Source organism: Alligator sinensis, unplaced genomic scaffold (assembly GCF_000455745.1).
Source record: "Alligator sinensis unplaced genomic scaffold, ASM45574v1 scaffold312_2, whole genome shotgun sequence".
NCBI classification, from domain to species: Eukaryota; Metazoa; Chordata; order Crocodylia; family Alligatoridae; genus Alligator; species Alligator sinensis.
Window position 1 is genome coordinate 490,682 of NW_005842274.1, and position 24,867 is coordinate 515,548.

General features: G+C 43.8%; 1 protein-coding gene across 10 annotated transcripts in view; it reads right to left on the reverse strand.

Annotated features, from left to right (window-relative positions):
• Positions 1 to 24,867, reverse strand: part of TBL1X (transducin beta like 1 X-linked) — a 327,967-nt gene that overhangs the window by 90,526 nt on the left and 212,574 nt on the right. For 9 of the 10 annotated variants that reach the window (XR_003095073.1, XM_025209254.1, XM_025209250.1 and 6 more), the window contains one exon: positions 17,081 to 17,188. Coding sequence is in view for 6 of the 10 variants with exons in the window: in XM_025209254.1 (XP_025065039.1) it covers positions 17,081 to 17,138 (58 nt within the window). In the remaining 4 variants the exon portion in view is untranslated. Of the gene's footprint in view, positions 1 to 17,080; positions 17,189 to 24,867 lie in introns of those variants that run through there. The other variant, XM_025209257.1, reaches the window with a different exon arrangement.

A 24,867-nucleotide genomic window follows, 5' to 3' on the forward strand; every position in this document is an offset into this window, starting at 1 on the left:
AACAGCTGCATGGCCCATGCAGGACGTTAAAAGAATCACTAGTACATCAAAATGTATTGTGTGGTTTTATGATGGAGAGCTCTTTTCATCTAAAGGGACATCATCAAATGAAAAATAACATTTATATTTGAAAATGTTGCACCTGCTACTGCTACAAGTAATGCCTAAGATTACTATTATTGGAAAAGAAGATTAGTCAAAAGACTTCCCCCCCATTTTTCAATTTTGTGCTCCTGACAATGCTTGACATAGTCAGTTTTACTGTTTCCTTGTGCTATATAATCACTTTCTTGCTACTTAAAAAGAAACATAAACACGGTGGGGAAAAAGGTTAATCAAGTTTTTTTCCAAAGGAGTTTTTAAAAAAAATGACACACTATGTTGAGGATGATTTAACAGAAAATATATTTTTCTGAAATTAGTCAACTTATAAAAATAAAATTGACAGTTTTTCTTAAAATGGCAGTGTTAGTCATGAAATGACACTAGGAGACATTTCTATTTGAACCAACACTGATTCTGTTAAATTTCTCAAGCATTATTTTCCAACATAGTAAATGCAAATTCTGTCCTATCCCCAGCACACTGAGGACTCTGTTCACCGAGGTCATCCAAATCTTGGTTCTACAGCCAGCTGCCTATTCATCAGAAATGTGGCTCATCTGCAGAAGCCATTCTGTTTTCACTGAGTAGATTAAGGTGAATGGAGGATGAGACATCCCATAAATAAGCCTATTTGCCCACTAAACAGATCTCTGCTAAATCAGAAGGGCTAAAAATGGACTTTGCATTGTCACACAGACTAGTGCTTTTACAAACTTGAAAGGTTGGATTCATCAACTCAATCTTGCCACCCAGTTCCTTAGAATACATGTAGTTAAATCCAAGCCCACCCTGCACCTCTGTCTTTAATTTTCTCACACTTTGGAATAAATACAATTAAAATAAGTATAACTATTCTTTTTTTTTTTTCTGCTGCAGTCTTTTGTCCCTTTCACAGAAAAATCTGGATCTTCAAATCTGGATGTGTGGAGCACATGCTGAAGCATAGCAGCTGATGTAAATGTTGTGCATGTACCGGAGAAGTTCAACAGCACTTAAGTGATTAACATTTTAGAACATATTTATAGAGAGGCTCTTTAAAAAGATCTTTGAAGCTAATGAGCAAAATTTGGGAGGGGCCGGGGTGGGGAAGAGGAGGATTTATCACTAGTAGGCTCCAGAGGCACAAGAATACTGTAATATTTTTTATTTCACAGTGGTCCTTTATTGACTCATTTTTCTGATAAATTATTTTTAAAGTTTGTATTTTAATAATTTCATCAAAACCTAGGCACTGTTCTTTTCCTTTTCATTGCACAGCACAGTTTTCCTTACACACTAACCATCAGGCAACTAACTATGAAGCAAATTTAGATGACCTACATATACCAATATTTTTTATTATTACTCTTTTCTACACTTAATCTGAATTAATTTAAGAAGGTATTTTCATATAAATGACTGGCACAACTCTGTGGTGCACACAACAGTTTATACTGCTCCAGATTCTATAAATGTTCATCTAAAGATACAAAAAACTGTGATACTCTTTATTATCTGAGGGATTTCAGGAGATCATACAACTAAAAGATTACTTCATTCATGAGATATAAATTCAGAGATAGAATAATCATTTTAACTTAAAGCATTTCTCACTTCTGAGAAATCTTAATTTTTTTGTCTATTTTTGGTATGACCTTTCCTAAGTTCTTTTAATAAAAGCAAATGAAAAAAAAATTGAAAAGGTAGTTCCTCTTCAAGGGTGTGTCAGCTTTCAAACAGCACATGTGAATATAATAATTTAGAACTATTTGTCTAGACAGCAGCAGAATGCCTAAATCCCACAAAGTTTGGGAGGCTTGCTGGTGGAAGGAGAGTGTGCTTTTCTTGTCCACCAGAGTAGGAAGGAGTGCTTCTCTCATTTTCCCAAGGTAAATCTAAAAGGGGTTTTGTTTTTTGTTGATAGTGCACAGCCTTGTCTTCCTGTAGTTTCCTGGTGGGTTTAGGCTCACTCTGTATAAAAAGCTGACCTCTATAACAGCCCTGGAGTCTGAGTTTTAAATGGCAAGGGAAAACCTGTGTCCAGTGACAGCAAGGAAAAATTGTTAAACATCAACCAAAAATACACTGGTGCTCTGCTGTCTTCCTGAATCTCCAAAAAGAAAAGCTGAAACACCCATAAGGTAGGATCTTGGCTGAAGTGGGATGGACAACAGCTTTGAAAGCAAATAGTAAAGAGTCGCATGCCAGTATTGCCAAAGATTTTAGCAAAATCATTTGACTAGTGTTTCAGTTCTGCCACTGTGTTGGATATAGTGGAAGATGTTGGTTTTATGTTGAGGAGCGTGGAATCAATCTTAGGTCATAAAGCATGGAAAATTTCATACCAAAGGCTGAAAGCATCATAAAGTTTGGAGAGCAAGAATGGAAACTCTTACACAATCTTAACTATAATAGTTCCTGTCCACTACAATAAATGACATATTGGAGATCAGTATAAGCCACAGACAGGTAGGGATGTAATTTTAGGACAAGGAAAATTTTAGGACATGGGATCCCACTCTGGTGACAGCCCAAGGAAAAGGCCCCTCTTAACCCCTCAGGGAAGCATTGGGCTTCATATGGCAGACTTAACTGCCTGTACACAAATGCCAGGAGCTTGGGAAACAAGCATGAGGAACTGGCCCTTCTCCTATGTGATAATGACTACAAACTACAACCTTGTAGGAATTACGGAGACCTGGTGGGACTCCACCTATGATTGGTCAGCGGCAGTAGAGGGTTACATTTTATATAGGAGAGACTGTGTGGGGAAGAGGGGTGGGGGTGTTGCTCTCTACGTCAAAGATCAGCTCACCTCCCTGCTGATTGAGTTTCAAACCAGGAAAGGCATCTTGAGACCCTCTGGGTCAAGATACAAGGAGAACATGGGGAGGGTGACTTACTTGTAGGAGTCTACTACAGACCCCCTCACCAAGAGGAAGACCTAGATCGGGAATTCATTAGGGAACTGGACAAAGCAGCATGCTCCCGATGCTTGATTGTCATGGGAGACTTCAACTTCCCTGACATCTCTTGGGATGGTCACATAGCGAAATCTGACAGGTTGCATGGTTTTCTCATGTGCATCAATGACCTCTACCAAACCCAGGAGGTCTATGCACCAACTAGGGGAGAGGCATTGCTGGATCTGGTCCTGGCCAAAGGGGAGGACCTGGTGAGCAATCTGTGGATTGAGGGTAAACTTGGTGACAGCAACCATGAATTGGTCACCTTAGTTCACCGAAGAGCAGGCAAACCCCGCAGTAAAACAGAAGTCCTTAACTTTGGGAAGGCCAACTTCTGCAAACTGAGAGAACTGGTCAGTCAGGCAATCAGGGGCCATATTCCCCCAGAAAAGGGAGTACATGAGGAATGGTTATTGCTCAGAAACATAATCCTTGAAGCACAGGGCAAAGCCATCCCTTCTTACAAGAAATGCAGTCAGCGAGCAAGGAAGTCCCTGAGGAACTGTTGGATCTCATTAAGCTCAAAAGAGTAGCCTACACCAGCTGGAAAACAGGAAGCATTACCAAAGAGGATTACTTCGCTCTTGCCCGCACCTGCAGAGAGCAGTTGAGAAAAGCCAAGGCACAAACCAAACTTAGGCTTGCTACAGGGATCAAGGACAACAAGAAGTCTTCTTTAGATATGTGGGAAGTAGGAAAAAGAACAAGGATAGTATTGGGCCCCTGAGAGATCCAATGGGGCAACTGACATCAGATGTCCAAGGAAGGGCCAATCTCCTAGATTACTTTTTCACATCAGTTTTTCACCTTCCCACAAGGGTCACTTTGCCAAGAATGGCACAAACCAATTCGGGAGTGTGAGACCAGCCCAAAATTGATGTGGATCAGGTGAGGGAACACCTTAAGAAACTGAACATTCACAAGTCCATGGGCTCAGACGGAATGCACCCAAGGGTCTTAAAAAGTTGGTGGGCATCATTGCATCCCCCTTGGCAGGGATATTTGAAAAATTGTGGCCCTTGGGCAAGGTCCCAGATGACTGGAAAAGAGCAAACATGGTCCCTATCTACAAGAAAGGGAGGAGGGAGGAGGCGGGGAACTATAGACCAATCAGTGTGATGTCCATCCCTGGAAAAATTCTGGAGAAAATTGTCAAGGGATCCATTAACGTCAGACTAATGGAAGGCAAGCTTCTGAATGCCAGCTGACATGGCTTTGTGACTGGCAGGTCTTGCCTGACCAAACTCATCTCCTTCTATAACTTATACTTATAACTTCTATACTTATACTTATCTCCTTCTGTAACTTATGCCCTGGACAAGGGAGATGATGTGGACGTCATTTATCTGGACTTCAAGAAGGCCTTTGACCTAGTTCCCCATGATGTCCTCATGGTTAAGCTGGGGAACTGTGGCCTAGATCATCATACGGTCCAATGGCTAGGCAACTGGCTATGGGGTCGGACCCAAAGAGTACTAGTTGAAGGGAGCAATTCAGCGTGGTGCAGTGTTACAAGTGGAGTCCCTCAGGGCTCAGTACTCGGGCCAATACTCTAACATTTTCATAAACGATCTAGATTTGGGAGTCAGATGTGAACTGGCTAAGTTTGCGGATGATACCAAATTATGGCTCGTGGTGCTTGGGCCAGGTGCCAGATGATTGGAAGATAGCCAGTGTAGTCCCCACCTTTAAAAAAAGGTGGAGGGAGGACCCGGGCAACTATAGGCCCGTCAGTCTTACCTCAATCCTGGGGAAACTCTTTGAGAAGATCATCAAGGAGCACATCTGTGATGGGCTGGCGTTGGGGATGATGCTCAAGGGCAACCAGCACGGTTTCATTAGGGGCAGGTCATGTCAGACCAAGCTGATTGCCTTCTACAATCAGGTCACAAAAGCATTGGATGCAGGTGTCACAGTGGATGTAGTCTTTCTGGACTTCAGCAAGTCCTTTGACACTGTCTCCCACCCCATCCTCATTAACAAACTAGGCAACTGTGGCATCGATGCCTACACAGTCAGATGGATTGCAAATTGGCTGAAGGGTTGTACTCAGAGGGTGGTGGTGGATGGGTCATATTCGACCTGGGGGGAAGTGGGCAGCGGAGTCCCCCAGGGCTCAGTCCTTGGGCCCGCACTGTTCAATTTCTTTATCAGCGATTTGGACGACAGGGTGAAAAGCAACCTGTTTAAATTTGCTGATGATACCAAAATTTGGGGTGAGGTGGGCACGATAGCAGGGAGGGAAAGACTGTAGCAAGACCTGGATAGGTTGCAGGGGTGGGCTAACAAAAACAGGATGCATTTCAATACTGACAAGTGCAGGGTGCTGCATTTGGGCAGTAGTAACCAGCAGTACACTTATAAGATGGGAAACTCCCTTCTTGAGAGTACGGAGGCAGAAAGGGATCTTGGAGTCATCATTGACTCCAAGATGAACATGGGCCAACAATGTGAGGTCACGGTCGGCAGGGCTAACCGGACCTTATCGTGCATCCACAGGTGCATCTCAAGTAGGTCCAAGGAGGTGATCCTCCCCCTCTACACGACACTGGTCAGGCCACAGCTGGAGTACTGTGTCCAATTCTGGGCACCCCACTTCAAGAAGGATGTGGACAACATTGAGAGGGTCCAGAGGAGGGCCACCCGCATGGTCCGGGGACAGCAGGGCAGACCCTACAATGAGACGCTATGGGACCTGAACCTGTTCAGCCTTCACAAGAGAAGGCTGAGGGGGGACCTGGTGACCGTCTATAAACTCACTAGGGGGACCAGAAGGGTTTGGGGGAGACCTTGTTTCCCCTAGCGCCCCCCAGGATAACAAGGAATAATGGCCACAAGTTGCTGGAGAGTAGGTTTAGATTAGACATCCGTAAGAACTACTTCACAGTCAGGGTTGCTAGGATCTTGAACCAACTTCTAAGGGAAGTGGTGCTGGCTCCTACCCTGGGGGTCTTTAAGAAGTGGCTTGATGCCTACCTGGCTGTGGTCATTTGAGCCCAGTTTTCCTCCTGCCCAGGCAGGGGGTCAGACTTGAAGATCTACAAGGTCCCTTCTGACCCTACTTCTATGATTCTATGATTCTATGGGGGAGGGCTGTCACACCGCAGAACAGGCTGGGGATACAGGCCAACTTGGACACACTGTCAAGGTGAGCCGACCCAAACTGGATGGCCTTTGATACAGAGAACTGCAAGGTGCTACACCTTGGTAGGAAGAACCCTCAGCATACTTACAGGCTCAGCAGTGCTATGCTTGCTAGCACCATGACTGAAGGGACTTGGGGGACTTGAATGACCACAAGATGAATATGAACCACCAATGTGATGTGGTGGTGGGCAAAGCTACCACCGATGCATGCATCCACCGATGCATCTCAAGCAAAACCAGGGAAACCATTCTCCCACTTTACTTGGCCCTGGTGAAACTGCAGCTGGAGTACTGTGTCCAGTATTGGGCCCCCCACTTCAAGGAGGATGTGGAGAAGCTTCAGAGAGTCCAGAGGAGACTCATATGATCCAAGGCCTGGAGGGAAGGCTGTACAAGGAGAAGCTGAGGGACTTGGGACTCTTCTGGCTGGAGAACAGAAGGCTCAGAGGGGACTTGGTGGAAGCCTACAACTTCATAACAGGGGTACATCAGGACCTGGGAGAACATCTGTTCACCAGAGCTCCCCAAGGTATAACAAGGTCTAATGACCATAAACTCCAGGAAGGCCGATTTAGACTGGATATTAGAAAAAAAGTTCTTTATGGTGTGTGTGTCCTGGGTCTGAAACAAACTCCCCCCAGAGGTGGTACAAGCACCTACTCTGGACTCATTCAAAAAACAGCTTGATTTATTTCTTGCTGGGGTCGCTTGATCCCAGCTGACTTCCCGCCTATGGCCAGCTGGCTGCACCCGATGATCTCTTGAGGTCCCTTCCAGCCTCTAATGTCTATGAAATCTATGAAAATATATTAGAAAACAAAATAAAAATGGAGGAACAATAGGAAAGTTCATAAGAAGGGAGAAGAGGAACAGAATCACCCAACCAACATCATTTTAAAATAGTTTTAAGAAACTGCAAGCAACAAGATGGGGAACAACTATTTTGCTGGATTTGATTCAAGTATGGATTTGTTACTTATATTTTAAGGCTTGTACACTACTTAAGTTTGTAGATGACAAGGTGGGTGAAGTTACAGACCACTATTAGGATTCAAAATTGTCTTGATAATTGGAAAATTGGTCTGAAATAAATAGGATGCAATTTATTAGGTACAAGTGCAATATACTGCTGTTAGGAACTTTAAATGGCCAAATACAAAATGGGGGAGGACAGATTAGGCTGCAGTATTACACACTTCCCAAGAGAATGCCCTTATGACTGGGCTACAGTCACACTCTCTCTTGCTTATTCTCCATGCATTCTTTACTGAACTTAGGCACACATTCAAAAGTATGGAAAGTGCCCTATTCCACCCTACAATTTGGTGATTCGAGAACTTTCCCTTGGAAGTTTCACCCTCTCAGGTAGAAATGGGCATTAAAGCCAGGTCTCTCCCATTTGTTGGGCACAAATGCTCTATCTTGGCTATTACTTCAATAAAGATTGACTTCTTCTCTTCATTTCTGAATGTAAGTAACCATGGCTGCTGCATCTTGTGCTCAACTCAGTGCTGGTGATGCATGAATATAAGGCATGATCAGAACATGCCTATCAGATCCCTCAGAGAACTTAGGTGCAGAGATATTAGTCTGTGAATTTCAAACACATTTAGGAGTGCAATAAATGTCAGCACACTTCTCCCAAGATGATAGCATCTCTGGACACAACCAGTAAGAGAACTTTAGGTGATCAGGGAACTGTATTGGTGAAAATGTAGGCACCTACAAATTTTGAAGCACTTATAATAGGGTTAGGTGAGTTTTTAGGATCAGATTCTTGTACTTAGGCACATATCTCCCATCTGATGCAATTAAGCAACTAACCTCCCACTCCTCTCCCCTGGGCAAAACCATTATGAGAATTCCAGGTGATGTGTAAGGAAAGTAATACGATATATCTTATGGCCTAAGGTACCATTCTGATCAAATGGTTTGATGTCCTGTCTAGCAAGCTATAGCATCTCAACCAATATTTCCTGAATTAAGTCCACAACTTCTGTTTGAGCCACGGCATGTCTTTTAAAAGATATGCAGTGCTGATTTAAAGACTCTAAGGAACACCTGTAGACTATGTCTGTAAGTAAATTGTTCTGGTGGTTAATTGCCCATACAAAATTCATACCTTACTTCTACTCTGAATTTGTCTAGCTTCAACTCACAGTCCCTAGATCTTGTTATCCCTTTTAATGTTAGATTAAAGAACTGTCTACTATCAGACATTCTCTCATGTAGGTGGTTGTAGACTATGATCAAGTTCCCTCATCACCAACTTTTAGTAAAAAAGAATGTTCTCCAGACACTTTGACTCAATTTTTTATCAGTCTGCTGATTCCTTTTCAATTAAAAAAAAATCCTTTTCTGAAGTGTAGATACTAGAAATGGACATAGTATTTTAGTAATGGCCTCACTAATACCATATCCTGAGGTCTCACTAATACCATATCCATCTAACTACTCCTATCTGATTTTTTCTCGATTATACACCCTATATAGCTTTCTTAGCCACAGTTTCTCATTTGATATTTATATTCAATGGATTATGTCCTTTTGTGTGTTCCAGGATACAGTCTCTATTTTGTAAGTGTGACCTAAGGTTTAGAGCAGGGGTTTCTAAGCTTGAGCACTGAAATTCTTGAAACAACTGGAGGAAAGGGTAGGAACTCTTGGGGATGGAGGAAGTTCCAGGGGACCCCAAAAGGGTCCCTAGCCTGGCTGGGATGGAGACAGTGGGGCCAAGCAACCAGGACCCCAGAGAGTACCCTGTCGGTTTGGAGAGACTGGGGCCTGCCTGGTTGGTGCAGCAGGCTACCACATGAATTAGAATAGGCCTATGGGGCTTGGAGGCCAGAGGCATGAGTACAATAGTGCTGGGCAAAATAGGTATCAGAACAGTGCTGAGAATAAAGAAAGTGAGGGGCTTGAGGCCCCCAAACCAGTGTAAGGTATATAGCTCTGAGAGTGAGGCCCAGAGTGAGTGAGAGGGTAGATGGCCAGGGAGCCATTGTACCACCTTGACTGGCCCAGGCTGGGGCCAGGGCCCAGGATGGGCCAAAGGGCAAAGGTGCCCACTGTGAGGGGTGGGTCAGTGCTGTAGAGGGCCTGGCATCCCAACTGGCCAGAGAGCAGGGCCAGGCCTAGATAGGTGAAGGTTCCTAGAGTGGGGGACTAATGGCGAGAGGTGGGAGCCAGAGCCATCTTAACCAGTGAGGGACCTGAGGATGAGGGCCACTCGTTTGCTTAAAGGCCTACAGAAAAAGCCCTATGTGGACTGATTGGGAGACCTGAACCTCTTCAGCCCCCACAGAAGAAGGGCTCATGGCAACCTACAAACTCATCGGGGGGGCGGGGGGTGGGGGGCAGCAAGAAATAGAGGATACAATGTTTACCAGGGTGCCTGTCAGAGTAACTAGAAATAATGGCCACAAACTGGAAGAGAGCAAATTCATATTGGACATCAGGAAAAAATTCTTTAAAGTGAGGGTTGCTAAAATATCGAATAAGCTTCCAAGGGAGGGGGTGCTGTCCCCTTACTTGGAGATGTTTAAAAGGAGATTGGACACACACCTGGCTGGGTTCATCTGACCCCAGTGCTCATTCCCGCGATGATCTAATAGGTCCCTTCTGACACTAACATCCATGAAACTATGAAACTATATGGGGGGGGGGGGGGGAAGTAGAGCCACCTGAAAGTAGGAATACAAGGGACTGGGCATATGGCTGGACAGAGGTCAGGGAGAGCCTGAAGGAGAATTAGGGCCCAGAGAATAAAAAAGTCTCCCAGATGGGAGGAGGTGTACCCTGAAGGAGAACAAGGGAGAGCTCAGGGAAAGGGCAGGGTAGTCTGCCCCTGGTCTGGGGTAAGACCTGAAACTGAACCCTGCTGGAGTTGGATGGTGTGGTGGGACTGCTGGTGGTGGGGCAGTCCCCAGGAAATGCCACACATGTGCCTTCCCAATGAAAAGTAAGGATGGGGTGCTGGAAAGCCTCATCCCCCACTGCCTTGTGGGTGACCCCACGGAGGGGAAAGGCTAGAGGAGCACACCCCAACAAAAGAGCACTATGGGGCCAAGTTTCACTGAATGGGGCCTGAGGCCTAAGGAGGAGAGTGTAGGCCCAGTGAGGGGCCAGGGCCAGGAACCAGTGAGGGACCTGAGGCTTAGAGTGTGATTGTGTGGTCCAGTGAGGGGCCAGTGTGAGTATGTGGCTCAGTGAGGGTCGAGTGTGAGTGTGGCCAGAGTGGGCCAGAGGTCAAGTGCGGGGCCAAGGGTATGTGGAACAGGGTGCCACCTGCGAAGCATGGGACACAGTGTAGGGTCGGTTTGGAGCCATGTGTTTGGCCCAGTGCATGGGGCAGCCTCTTGCATCACATCTATTCATTTTTATATCAAAGGTATGGTGGGTGAGAGCCAGACAGACTGCCCTAAATGGGGGGGGCGGGGTCAGGATCAATCTCTTTGGACCACCCCCCCTTACAGGCAGATTTAATTTTCATTATAATAATTGGTATTTAAGGGGTTTACAATATCAAACGTATGCTGGTAGGGGTATGTGGGCAGCCGGTAAATCTGGAACGGAGTACGTAATAAGAAAAAGTTTGGGAACCTCTGGTTTAGAGAGTATCCACAATATTGCTAGTCTCTAATATCACCACTGTATGGCTCTGCCTGGATGTCTCTGGCATGCCTTTTTAACATGGCTACCCCCAAATTACTGAGAAGGGGAGGGAGCCCAGGGCATGCTGGCCAGTCCAGCCTCTTGAATAGACTTAACGGCAAAAAGGGATAAGATGGGTGCCTGCCCCAGGTGTAGGCAGTGATTGGCAAGCCTGAGGCAGAAATAGAAGGTCAAGTGACCCAAGGAGAGGCTCCAAAGTCCAGAGATTGACCCAGAAGGGGCAGTTTGGCCATAGGAGTTGAAGGAGGCAGAGCTCCAAGGAAGAGACAGTCCAGGCTGTCTGGGAGAAAAGACTTTGTGCCACAGAAGGGTGGAAGAGACCCCGCACTGTGAGCAACACAAAGTAAGTGCCTTGAACCTTTCATATTGGTGCCACCGTGGGCTTGTGTTTTGCAAGCTTTATGTTTTGGAAGCAGGAGCTCATGCTTTTGATTTACATTTGGAGGGTGTTAAGTACAGGCAGGAGTCCAAATACATTCAGAGAGAAGACTGTGGCATGTCAAAGGACTGTGGCATGTCAGATATCTGCTAGCACAAACTGGGGAGTATAACTCTCGTGCCCACAAGGGATATGCTTAGGGGCCAAGTGGCCCAGAGCCCACAAAGGGCTAGAGCTAGAGCCCAAGAATCTAGGTCCTGGTGTAGTGGACTCTGGACAATGGGACCCAGCCAGATTAAACATGAGCTAAGGTTGGGAAGGATCTGGTTTCAGATAAGGACCTACCCCAAAACCCACATCTACCTCCTGGGGGCAGCCTCCCTTCAAAACTATAACGTCAAACCGCAGCAGGTGAGATGGAGGGGGCAGGACCCAGAGTCTGGAAACAAAGGGTGAGGAGGTCAGAGTCCAGCAGCCAGCCAGGCTGGGAGCCTTGTCATGCCAGCACTAAACATTGCTGTTAGTCTTCTACCAGCTCAAATTGTTTAAAGTGTGCTGTGGATATTTTCCCACACACAATGAGCAGCATCACAAAAATGACTATAAAAAATTACCATCTCAGAAATAAAATAAAAGAATTTTTCACGTCTTCTTTACTGTGATGGCCATTTTCTTTCTGTGGGCTGAACTGGTGGGTTTCATTTTTTTTCTTTTATTCATTCTTTCTAGATAGACAACTTTGCATTTGGATATATTGAATTGCATGTCGCTTACATTAGCTTGGCTTTCCAAACCATGTTGATCAGTCTCTATAACTGAAGTGCTGCCATCTCTTACCACTTCATCAATTATTTCCTATCTACAAATTAAATCAGCAATGATTTTAAATTTTCTTCCAGATAACTGATAAAGCTGTTGAATAGTACAGGAATGGGAAAAGTTCCCTCTGGAATTCCAACTGGAACATCCCATTAGATGAATATTATCCATTTCCAATGACTTTTCAAGATCTTTCAGTTAACATTAATAGTTAAATCTTTCAGCTTTTAATCCATTTGATGTGGACTATATTGATTATATATAGTGTTAATTTTATTATAGTGGGTATATATACACATGAAATTAATGTGAAGCAATAAACTTTGAAGCAGTTTACATAGGAGTAAACTGCTCTCAGTTGCAGTGTCTACACATGTGCCTGGGACAGCAGCAATGAGCCAGGGCAAAGCAGGCCCCCAGCTGACTGGGCTGGCCGGGCACAATTTATGCCTGTGGTCAGTGTCCACATGTGTGTTTTAGCGCAGTAAATTATCCTGCCATAAGATAGTATAGCCAGGTACAATACTATCTTATGGCAGAATTAATTAGTTTACTATGCCCTAATACCAGCACACATATAGACTGTGACATTTCACTATGGAGCTAGTTAGTCTACTCCACAGCAAAGAGCATGTGTAGATGCACCTGGTGTTATTCAAGATTAAGAAGCCTAAGTCAAATACCTCACAAACTCCTCCTGTATCCTAAAATTTGTCACCAAACAACAGTACTTATATAGATAGTTCAATGATTTAACGCTTCCAGATTCAAATGTTCAATTATAACAGAAAGCAACCTCTGACTTTCACTTTTAATCAATGATTTCCCTACTCCCACCATTTCAGAAGATTTTAACTTTCTCTCTAATAATATCATTAGAGTATTTTCATGACCACCATTCACTAGTACCATTGCCATGGCAATATTCAAAACATCCTCAAGAACTCTGCAGAATTAGAGCTGCCAAATGTTTGTAATGATCTGGGTATGGACTTGCCTTATATGCATTTAAATTCTTGGTGTGGTATATGTTCCTTTCTGTCTGAATATTAAAGAAGAGGCAACCAAAAAGGAAACCTGAGCCCTTGTTTTCTTTTAAAATTACTTTATTGTCTCCATTTTATTTAATTTTTTTGATGCTATCTGGGCTTGGCTAGGTGTCATGAGCCTCGGTCCATATTCCAATGTATAATATTAGTTATACAAAAACTAGAAAAGATTCCTGGTTTTGCTGGCAGCATAAACTACAGATGACTGAACTCAAACTATATTCAAAATAAACACCGTCCCTCTAAGGATTAAAAAAGTGCATGTCAAATTTACAATAATTAGAGGTTCTTGTTTAGACATTTTTAATTTGTATCTCGTCATTCTACATTGTTTATGCTAGCAGGTGGCACAGCATCTTACAAGCTGGGATTTCTTTATTTGTCTAACAAAAAATACAAATGTAAAACCCCATAAGGGAAAACAGTATGAGCATGGCTCAGAAAATCAAAACCAACTGTACAGTACATGCTTCTTAAAAATAGTTCTGTTGGCTCAGCGTTACTTATAATTCTCATTTACTTTACAAGACTACTGTGTCTTGTCTTGTGTCAGGCACTAGTACTAAGACTATGTATTATCATCCAGGTCCTAATATGCTCAGTTTGATCTGGTTTTCTTAATATCATTAGACCAGTTTCTGCTTACTTAATAATACCTGTAGAAATTATCAAACAAAATCAGTGACGTCAATGCAATTACACTCACACTCTTCCTGTGTGTGCAGGACTATATATTTTCATTGTCAAATAATGGCGTGAATATGAAGTAACAACGATATTTTCTCTAAAAATGCTAGAAAAAAAATCAATAAGAGCCTTCAGCCATTGTTCTTTTGATCCTGTCATTCATCAGTAAGTCCTTAAAGATATGTTTTGAATCAATCCACAGCATCAGTTTGGCTATTGACAATTCAAGCAGAACATGAAGCCTACCATATTTAGTTTCTTCTTTCCAATGGGGAGAAGCTGTTACATTGCAGCAACATAATGTGGAAAAATATAGTACAAATGTAACAATTTTAATAAGATTTATGCAACTCTTTGAATGTTCAAAAGCCTATAAACTCCAGTCAATTTATTTTGAGAAAATTGGTTAGTTTGTGATCAAATTATATTTCCCCCCATCCTCGTGAACTGAAGCCAAAAACCAGATTCTAATCCAAGGGTGGGCAAAATGCAGCATGTAGGTCAGATACAGCCTGCCAAGTGATTCCATCTGGCCCATGGCAGTTGTTGTGAGTATGACTGATCCTGCCCCCTGGTGTGGAGATGCCACATGGCATGGCCCACTGTATCCCTGCATGCAACTCTTGGGCATGCTGGTAGCTGTAATCTGTGGGGCAGGGTGGGGTGGGGTGGCAGCTGGTCTCAGGTGAACAGCAGCCACTGTTGCCTGGAAGCAAGTGTCACAAGCCCCTGGCCCCACTGCCTGGGCACCCCCAGGCCCATCTGCCCTGCACCCACTGCTGGTAGTGCCAGATACAGCAGGCAGGTGGGGTCTCCATGGAGTTCAGGCCAGGACCCCTGCAGGCTTGGCACACTTGGCTGGGTGGATAGTGGTGTCCAGGAGTTGGATGGGCAGATGGGGCCAGGGATGGGATTGTGGGTCAATGACAGTGCAGAGCTGGGGCTCAGGGCCTGGAGCACAGTTGTAATCTGCTCCTCACTCATCCCTGCAATGCGCACAAGTCCCCTGCCCTGTGGTTCCCTGCAGAACTGATGCCCAACACAGGGACATGTAGGGACAGGATCGTGGCTGTGTCCCAGGCCCTGGCCTCATGTTATCATTGCTCCCCAATTCCAGCTCTGGCCCATGCCCTGCTCAACTGTCCTGCTCCTAGACACTGCTCCCTGCCTGCCTGTGGCCCTATCCATCCATCCGAGTATACCCTACCCACAGGGATCTTGGGGTGGGCTTCATGGAGACCCACCTGTTTGCCCACTTGCTCCATCTGACACCCCTAGCAGTGGGTGTGGGGTGCATAGGCCCAGGGCCAGATAGGAAAAACTGGCACCCCTCTGGCCCCCTCTTCACCGTACCAGGCCATGTAAACAGCTGTGACAGGGCCAGGGCTGATGCTGGGTCAGCACTCCACCTCCTCGCCTCTGCCTTCCAGCTCTCAAGAACTCATCCAAAGTCCTTCAGTGGTCTCTCCAGCCAAAACAATTGCTGATTAGAGTGTTGGGATGTGGGTTAGGGCCGTGCAGTTAGAGCAAACAGATCTGCCAATATGACAGATAGCTAAATTATCAAGAGCCCTTTAGAGGACCAAACCTCGCATGTCTACTACGTGTAGAGATGCCTTGTAAGCTTCAATGAACTTTTCTTGTATTGAGGGCTCATAGTACTGGAATTGTTCTATCAGGGTGGCAGAAAAACAATAATCCACTGAGTGGATCCAGGCTAGAATGGCTAATAGGAGGCATTCTCAGCTCCCAAATAGAGATTTGGGTCTGATTTTCATAGATTCATAGATGTTAGGGTCGGAAGAGACCTCAATAGATCATTGAGTCCGACCCCCTGCATAGGCAGGAAAGAGCGCTGGGTCTAGATGACCCCAGCTAGATGCCTATCTAACCTCCTCTTGAAGACGCCCAGGGTAGGGGAAAGCACCACCTCCCTTGGGAGCCCATTCCAGACCTTGGCTACTCTAACTGTGAAGAAGTTCTTCCTAATGTCCAGTCTAAATCTGCTGTCTGCTAGCTTGTGGCCATTATTTCTTGTAACCCCCGGGGGTGCCTTGGTGAATAAAACCTCACCAATTCCCTTCTGTGCCCCCATGATGAACTTACAGGCAGCCACAAGGTCGCCTCTCAACCTTCTCTTGCGGAGGCTGAAGAGGTCCAAGTGCCCTAGTCTCTCCTCATAGGGCATGGCCTGCAAGCCCTTAACCATACGAGTGGCCCTTCTCTGGACCCTCTCCAGGTTATCCACATCCCTCTTGAAGTGTGGCCCCCAAAACTGCATGCAGTATTCCAACTGCGGTCTGACCAGTGCCTGATAGAGGGGAAGTATCACCTCCTTGGATCTGTTTGTCATGCATCTGCTGATGCACGATAAAGTGCCGTTAGCTTTTCTGATGGCTTCGTCACACTGCCGACTCATGTTCATCTTGGAGTCCACTAGCCCCTTTCCCCCCTTTTCAGCTGCTAGATTTTTGGTTCCCTTTGTCAAAATAAAGGGGACAATTTTTTTCCCCACACATCTCTTTTCCTCCTCCCTCCCCATACCCATCCCCATCTTCACAGAGGTTGCCTCAAACCTGCTGAGATCCTGGATGTCATTCCCTGAGCAATGTGCTTGCCCCTTGCAAACATTAAAACAACATTTTCTGTCAGAGTTGAAATAACAAAAGGATCCTATAATAAAATACCAATTTGAACATATTTTTTAAAAGCACAGGTTAGGGTTTTACCCTCAAAAGATTCCCCTTTATATAAAAAAAAAACAAAACAGTGCCAGATGTGCAGGGTGAAGGGAAGAGCATACAACTTAGGGTCTCAACAGAGAGGCCAACCTATGTAGTTGTTTAAATACATCATTTCCTTGATCTCACACACACACACACACACACACACACACTGGATCTATTACAAACATACTGATTATGTAGATGACTATCTGTTTGCAACCTGGTATAAAGCTTTTTTGAAGAAAATCTCCCCACATTTAACAAGGACCTGATATAAATACTTTCAAGTGGCTAAGAAAGCAAAGAATAGAAATATTTGTGATTTGTGCATGTATGTTGCCAAGAAGAACATAAGCTATTATGACAATTCTGCTAAATATTTACTGACATAATGATATTTATTTTCTTGTTTTACCCAGGACCTCCATGGGCAGGGTATACCTAATATTTAGCACCTCCGTACTTGATATATTTGAACTTTTATTATGGGAGTTGGCTTTTCCTTCTCACACCCATGATCCAGTGTTGTAATAAAGTCAGGAAACTTACCTGATTCCTGGAGATAGCGATACACCAAGAAATTCACTTCGTCACTGGTTATGCTCATCTTAGCCCCACCTCAATATGATGAGGTTTATAAGAAGTGTGATCCACACTCTGTTCAAAGAGGGAAGAAAACAAGAGTTACAGTTCTATCATGATAATATGTAAACATTATTTAAAGGGACATCATTAACATTTTTAAGGTCTAATATGTTTATATGAATTACAGTTGTTGTGACCCAATGTGAAGAATTATTTAAATGCTGTGAATCTAGTATTCATACCATGCTGTGCCATTTTATTATTATTTACAAGCAATATTTAAGCCAGGGGTGGGCAATTATTTCAGGCGGAGGGCCACTTACTGAGTTTTGGCAACCGTATGACAGGCAGCCAGGAGCAGATAAATATTACTTTTCTAAATTTTTTAGGGGCCCCATGGGCTGGATAAAATGGCCTGGCGGGCTGCATTTTGCCCACCCCTGACTTAAGCAGTACTTACATAAATATTATATATTTGAAAGAGGCAGAGAAAGTATTTTAAATCATGAAAGCCCTTTACTGCTATTAACTCATTTTCTTAAAGAGCTTTACTACAGTTCTCTTGGACACCCTTCTTCATTGCATGAGCACCTTCTAATCAGTATTGCTGAAATTTATTGCCAGAGATAGTATATCATACCACACCTACTCTTTTCTAGCTCACACTTAATAATCTGGTCTTTTGCTTACTGGTTTATAATTTGGGAAACAGATTGTTCCCTTTGAAAGAAGGAACAAGGCATAAAAGCACTCCGAGAACTTTAAACAGCAGTAAAATTAATAAGCAAACCCAAAAGGAAGAACAAACAGCAAGTGTTTATTAATAAGGCATACTAGAGAACACCTAGTACTGAGCAATAAGGTAAGCACACACCCATTTGATGTCTTTGAAGTACTTCATTATTTATAATGTACCAGATGAAGCCTAAGCAGATCACTAAGAAAACCATAACATAAAAAGGAAGGGTTTTGCACAACCAGTTAGGATATATTCTTTGATAATGAATAGCACATTGGGTTTAAATGTAGATGATAGTCCAGTTTAAAATATCTCCTTTGAATTTTGATAAAAATCCATTTCTTTCTCTTTTTTTTTGTTCTTTTTCAGCTAGTTCAATTTAAATGACTTCTCACACATGAATCGTACAGCTTCGATACTCACCGTGAACTGAAGAATAGCCTTGGAAAGTTTTGGATGTAAAAGTGCACTTACACTCTGTCAGGCAAATGGTGTAACAAGCAGACTTGGCACCCAGGGCAAACTCTACAAGGGCAGGGGGTGCATGGTTCTGAGCCTGGGGATGGGCTCCAGGGGAAAGACGTGGTGGCATATGTGGGGTCCGAGAGTGGGGTGGTGGCGAGGGGAGTGTAGTGTCAAGAGTGGGAGCCCACAGGGGAAAGGGAGTACATGATTTCAAGAGCAGAGGTGGGGCATTGGGGTAACCATCTTATCCATGCCAGGAACTCCTAAACAGTTAGTGGCTGAGCTGCTGCTGCTGCTTCTGCCACTGTGTGCTCTGTCCACCCTGGCTGTTGCTCTTAAAGCAGCTGCAGCCTGGGATGCTCTGGAGTTCCTGGCTCGGGTATGCTGCTGGGGTACAAACTTTCCAGGGGTGTGGGGGTGGGGAGGGTTCTGGCATCCCTCCTAACTTGGCATATGGGGCAGGTGCCCCTTTCACCCACCCCTAGTTATGCTATTGCTGCCACAAATTATAAATTAAACATTCGTAGGAGTCTGCTGTTTGTTTTAATTTCCCGTATGTCTCCTCTTGGCAGGCAGAGTGGTCTTTGTTCATTGAAAACCTCTTCAGTAATTCCTGTTGCCTAAAGTAGCACCTGCTACGGCAGGCAGTGCTGATCAACTACAAGTTTCCCCTGCTGATGATCTAAACCAGCAGGTCACTCATGACTGAAACAGATGTCTCTGCATATTTATGTAAATGGAGTTCTTTTGAACTGTGTTATGCCTTTTATTCTCCTTCCCTGCTATATTTCATCAATGACTCAGATGCTGTTTTTCCATAACAACAGATACCTTGCTAATTTAAGGGACATTCTTCTCTAGTAGTCTATTCAATAGTGCTGCAGTTTATACTTCATGCAACTGAGAAACATAAATATGGCAAGTCTTGGGCTGCTTTCAACAGGAAAAGGCGGCTTCATCTTCACAGAAAATAATTATCATCAAGGTGGTGCTGGACTGAGACTCAAGAAATCTGGTACAATTTCTTTTTTTTTTTTACACCAATTCTATGTGCAACCCTGGGAAAACCTGTGCACCTCGGGTCTTCAATTTGTAAAATGAGCTATGATATTCCTAGTGTCCATCATCCTTGAGGGTATACATGCATTAATGTATGCAAGTATTGCAGTTTAGTAGCTATGGTGGAGGCAAAAGTACCTTCATGAACCACAACATTTTGTTATAAAATGACAAAAGTGCACATTATGAGATCTCGCTAGTTATGAGTTTCAATAACAGGCCCCTTAAAAAAAGGGACAAACTTTACATATAATTGTATTACTTTCTGCGAAACAGAACTGGTTTCAGAATAATTCACCAAATGGTTCTCAACAAAGACACTGATGATGACTGTTAAGGCCATTTTTATCTCCACCCATTTGATTACATTTAAAAATATATTTTTTTCATAGTTGTTCATTGCTACAGCTGTGGTAATGCAAGAAACTGTGACAGCTACTGTTAAAAAGGAACATGTACCATTTTTTTTCAGTGCATTAAAAATAGCAGTTTCAGTTTTTTGGTGGTAGGAAAGACAGGGAAGTTGAAACCTCTTACAAAAATTCAGTTTCAGTGATGATGTACATTGTAGTGGCATGAACATTATTAATAAAACCACAAGAAATTACAACTGCTCCTTCTGCCTATGATGCATCTGATTAGGTTAAATTATTAGTGCTATAATCCTTCCTTGTTCTGAGGGGATTTTACTTTTTCCAGAGGACACCTTTGTTAAATAAATTAAAAACCAGAGAAAATCAGCCTGACTAAAAAATAAATAGTTTGGCAACCATGAAGAAAGCCTCCACAGCAGCTACCTTCCCCCCACTCCCCTTTTTTCGTATTAGAATTCCAAACACAGTAAGTAGCTGGATTTATAATGCATTTTCCCTGCAGTCAGTGAGCAGGAATTACTTTGACATATGTGTCAGATCATATCTTTATACACATTGTTACCGTGCCATAAATAACCAGATGATCCCCGCTCATGCGTTTAAGGTCTCCCCTCCCTCAGATGCCATTGCAGCAATCAGATACACAACTATCAGGCTCTAGCCATCTGAAATGACCCAGAGATCATGTCTCTGCCCCAGAGTAATCTATTCATTAGGAATCTGGCTCAGCCATGAAAGACTTCACTGTTTCATTAACCCTGCTTTTTTGATTACCCCCATCCCTATACGTGAAAACCCCAAACTCGATGGACGGCAGAACACAGAGTGGGGAGGAGGGGAATATAATTATCTCTGGTGTAGCTCTAAGTCTGCTCAGAAGAAATAAGCAAGCAAGCAAACAAACAAAAAGATTTCCCCACAATAAAACCGAGTTTGAAACATAAAAAGCCAGCAAAAGACTCCAGTTGATGCCACAATGTAATTATTTCTGTAAACTGATAGTCTCCTGTCATTAGTGGGGATCAATATTGTTTAGGTGAATAATTATTTTCAAAGTGCAGTTCAGAAAAAGAACGTGTGTGTTTAGGATTATTTCTCATTTAAAGTGACAGCATTTTTAGCTCCCCATAGCAATTGCAATGCACTTACACAAAACCCAAACCCCAAACCCAAAACAAAACAAAACACAGGAAAATGACCTAAACACATCCAGGCATCCTTTATCTGAAATACCTCCCCCTCACCCACTTGCAGATTACAGCGTTCTATTTTCTTCAATCATTCGTAAAACAAAATTGAATTGTAGTCCTCTGAACAGAGTCGTGTGGTTGATGTGAAGCATGATAGCAGCGCTAATAAACTCAATGAATGTATTTGCATACTTAAATTTGAACGGGCATTCTGTTGACCCCAAGCAACAGTATAGTTTTCCTATGTGCTATATTCATGCAGGGTTGTTTAAATAACTGGAAGCAGCCATTGAACCCACTGAAATGCCCTTCTTTAATTATACTGTGAAACTGAGGAAGGTAAATTGGATGCCAGCCTTTACATTTTATTTTTAATCCCTAATTTTTATTATACTCTATTATACTTTGATCTTCATAGCCTGCCCCATTGCTAGGCCTGGGATGAGGACACTGTAGGTGGCAGCAGAGGCTCTTTCAAAAGAGGATTCTGGATTTGTTGCTGGAAGCCGTCAGTCACATAGGAAGAGGGAGGGTGTAGTCTCAGCCATGCTTTCCTCCCCTTCAAACAGTCACAGTGCAACCAATGCATGTTCATTGCCTCAGCCAGGAAAAGAGAAATGGGGTAGGACATGGGGAAAATAAGAGTGCCCAAAACTTCCTATTTTTTAATCCCTTCTCTTCTGGGGAAGGTCATGGGGGAAGAGGTCAGGGCCAGGGACTGGAAGCAGGCAGAGGAGAAAATGGCAAACAACTAGGTGGGTCCTTGCACTGTTTACTGGTGGAATACGGCAGCTCCAGGCTGCTTAAATTGCATGGACAAAGATATTTCAGAAAATAATGACAATTTGGAAATAAAACTGTCCAGTGTTCAATGACCATTTACTGGACCAGATAACCTATCTAGGTAGTTGTAAATAATGGGTGTATTTGACAGCGCTGCCATCAGAGTTCTTTGCTGCTGCTCTCACTTTGTTGCAGACATATGGCATGGGCAGCTATTTTTGCCACTAATTTCTAAAAACACCTTCACAGAAAAGGCATCATGTCCTCAGGGTTCTTCCTTCTCATTTCATACCAAATTCTCTAATTAAGAGGGGGCGTGATATTTATGGGCATTTATACAGATACAGGGAGCCTGCTCCAATGTGCTGGAAATCCAGCGCATTGGAGTGAAGCACGTAAATTGATGCGCTCTGGCACCCTCGTGCATCATGTGCATCAGTGGCATGTTTGATGTGCTTTAGTTCAAAGTGCACCGCTGCCATTTTCTCAGCATGGAGGCGTGCTGCACCACTGATACACGTGACATGTGGATACTTTTAATTAGTGTGACGCAGCCGGTGGTGTCTATGGGTGGTCCCTGCTCACTGCCACCGATATTGCAGGAGGCATCTGCAGGCAGTTCCCACTCACCCCCATGGTGCGCCCCCAGTCGTGGGAGGCACCAGTAATTCACGAGCCTTACCATAGTACTGTAGCACAACAATCATTAAGAATGAGCAACTCCTTAACCCATAGGCTGACAGTGTGTTTTTCCCCCCACACCTTTCTGTTTGTCTTCTATTCTAGCTCTCTTGAGTAGGGACTTCACCCTGTTCCATGTTCAGGCTGCCAGAATTCTTGTAGGGTGAAAGAGGGCAGACGGCCCCCTCTTTTTCATGCCTACTTCAGTTCTTAGATTGTTGCCAATTTCAGCAGCTACACTGAAAGACATTTTTTCATTTTAGGCATCCTCTGACAATCTCCCAATTCCAGCTGATGACAAGATATCATCAACAATAAGCTCTGCCCATGTGAGTGGCCAAAACATGGCTCATAAATGCCCTCTGACTGCTTTGCCTTTGTGAGGCTTGAACCTCATTCCTTTGTGACTGAGGAAAATAAATAAGTGTTGGCATCTGGGAGGTGGCACCAAAATGAGATGTCATCTGCAGTGAACTGCACAGATCTATAAACCTCCCCCTTTCCTTCCTTATGAGAGGAATTAAGTATTTAACTATATTAACACTGAAACCATCATCACTGGGGTCCTGAATTATTCAGTGACATGAATGGGGCAGCTTAAACCTTTCTAAGCAATTGTTCCAGGCTCTCTGCACATTCACAAAAATGTCTTTGCAAAAGTTCTACTTGATGCATATTTTTAGTTTTTTTCACAACCAAAACACCTAGGCCAGTTAGAGATATCACACTTTTACTGGTGTAAGTGATTGGAAACTGGTCTATATCCATAACACAGGGGTGGGCAAAACGCAGCTTGCGGGCCGGATGCAGCCCACCAGGCCATTCTATCCAGCCCATGGGGCCCCTAAAAAATTTAGAAAATTAATAGTTATCTGCTCCTGGCTGCCTGTTATGTGGCCCTCAATGGCTTGCCAAAACTCAGTACGCAGCCCTCCACCAAAAATAATTGCCCGCCCCTGCCATAACAGAACAGAAGCTCAGCACACAAAACTAGTCTATACCAGTAATAGAACAGAAATTCAGCACATTTAGACTAGTTAAAAAATAGCAGAACCCGGTCTAAAATTTGCGCCACCTCCTGCCCCCAACCAAAGGGCTAATGAGTGTTCTGTTTGCTACTGATCTAAACTACACTGCTTGCAGAAAACAATGCAACTTAGATTGATTCTGCCTTGGACTTAAGAATGTCTGTACCTAGCCCTAGAGATGTGGTTTGTTGTTTTAAAATGAAAAGCTGAGATTCTGGAGAACAAGATAACAGCTTCAATGAAGTCCCAATGAGCTGAACCATCAACTGCCACCTTAATCAAATGCCCTGTCAAGAACATTTATAGTAGCTCATCATGAGCCAAGAACTCCAAGACAAAAGATGCAGGGCTTTCTGAAAGCCCAAATACCCTAACTTTGAAACTAGTCTTTTACAACCATCTCAGCAATTATATTTATTTACCCTAACCTTTCTTCTACCCTTAAGGCTAGGGACAGACATTACACATAAACTAGTTTAAGTGATCAGAAACTGGTTTAAACCTGTAACAGAACAGACGTTCAGTGCACATAAACCATTTTGAAACCTGGCTGAAACTGGTTTGAGATAAACCTGGTTGAATGTAGTATCAGACTTAACTGATTTGGCTCAAATCGGTTTATGCAATGTCTGTCCCAGACCACTTGCTGGTTTAAATTAAACCAGACTTCTCCAGCATTCCAGCATGCTCTCTGGGATGGGATGGGCTCTCTGGGATGGGATGGGCTCTCTGCTCCACAGCAGGGCTAGCCCCTCCCCTCTGTTCGTTGGGTGCAGCTCTGGCAGAGACTGCAGTCTGCCTGGCTTCTTCCTGCTACCGCGCCCCCCACCCCCAACTCCCTGCTAAGCAGGTATTTCCCCCTCCCCTCTGCCTTACACAGACACTGCTCAGCATTAGCTAGCATACCACATGATGTCTGTGTTGTGGGAGACCAGACAAAGGCAAACAGGATTGCCAAAAAGTTTGGGCTTTTTGGAGCTAATCAACATGTAGCTGGTAACATCTCTTCTTGGAAAAAGTTGTTTAAGAAGAGCTTGAACTAATGGAGAGAAGCTTTTGTTTTCTTTGTTTTCTTAATGGGCAGATAAACACTGAATTAGGGGTGATAAACACTCAATTGTCTGCTGGGCTGCTCAGGAGGGGGGGAGGGGGGGAACTCCTCCCTAATCAGAGCATCCTTCCAGGGCCTGTCCATGCTCCCTCTCAGCTCAGCACTGTAGAAGGGAAGGGATGGATGCTGTAGCGGCCCTGCAGCTTCTAGCCTGAGCCACTGCAGGCATGTGCCTGCATTTTTGGAATGTCTATATGGTTACAAACCAGTTGAGCGTAGTCAGGTTAGACTAGCCTGCAAAGATTGAATCGATTCAGGCCCACACTTTTTGAATGTCTGTCCCTTGCCTATGTACTAGCCAGAAAAATAAAATAAAGCTGC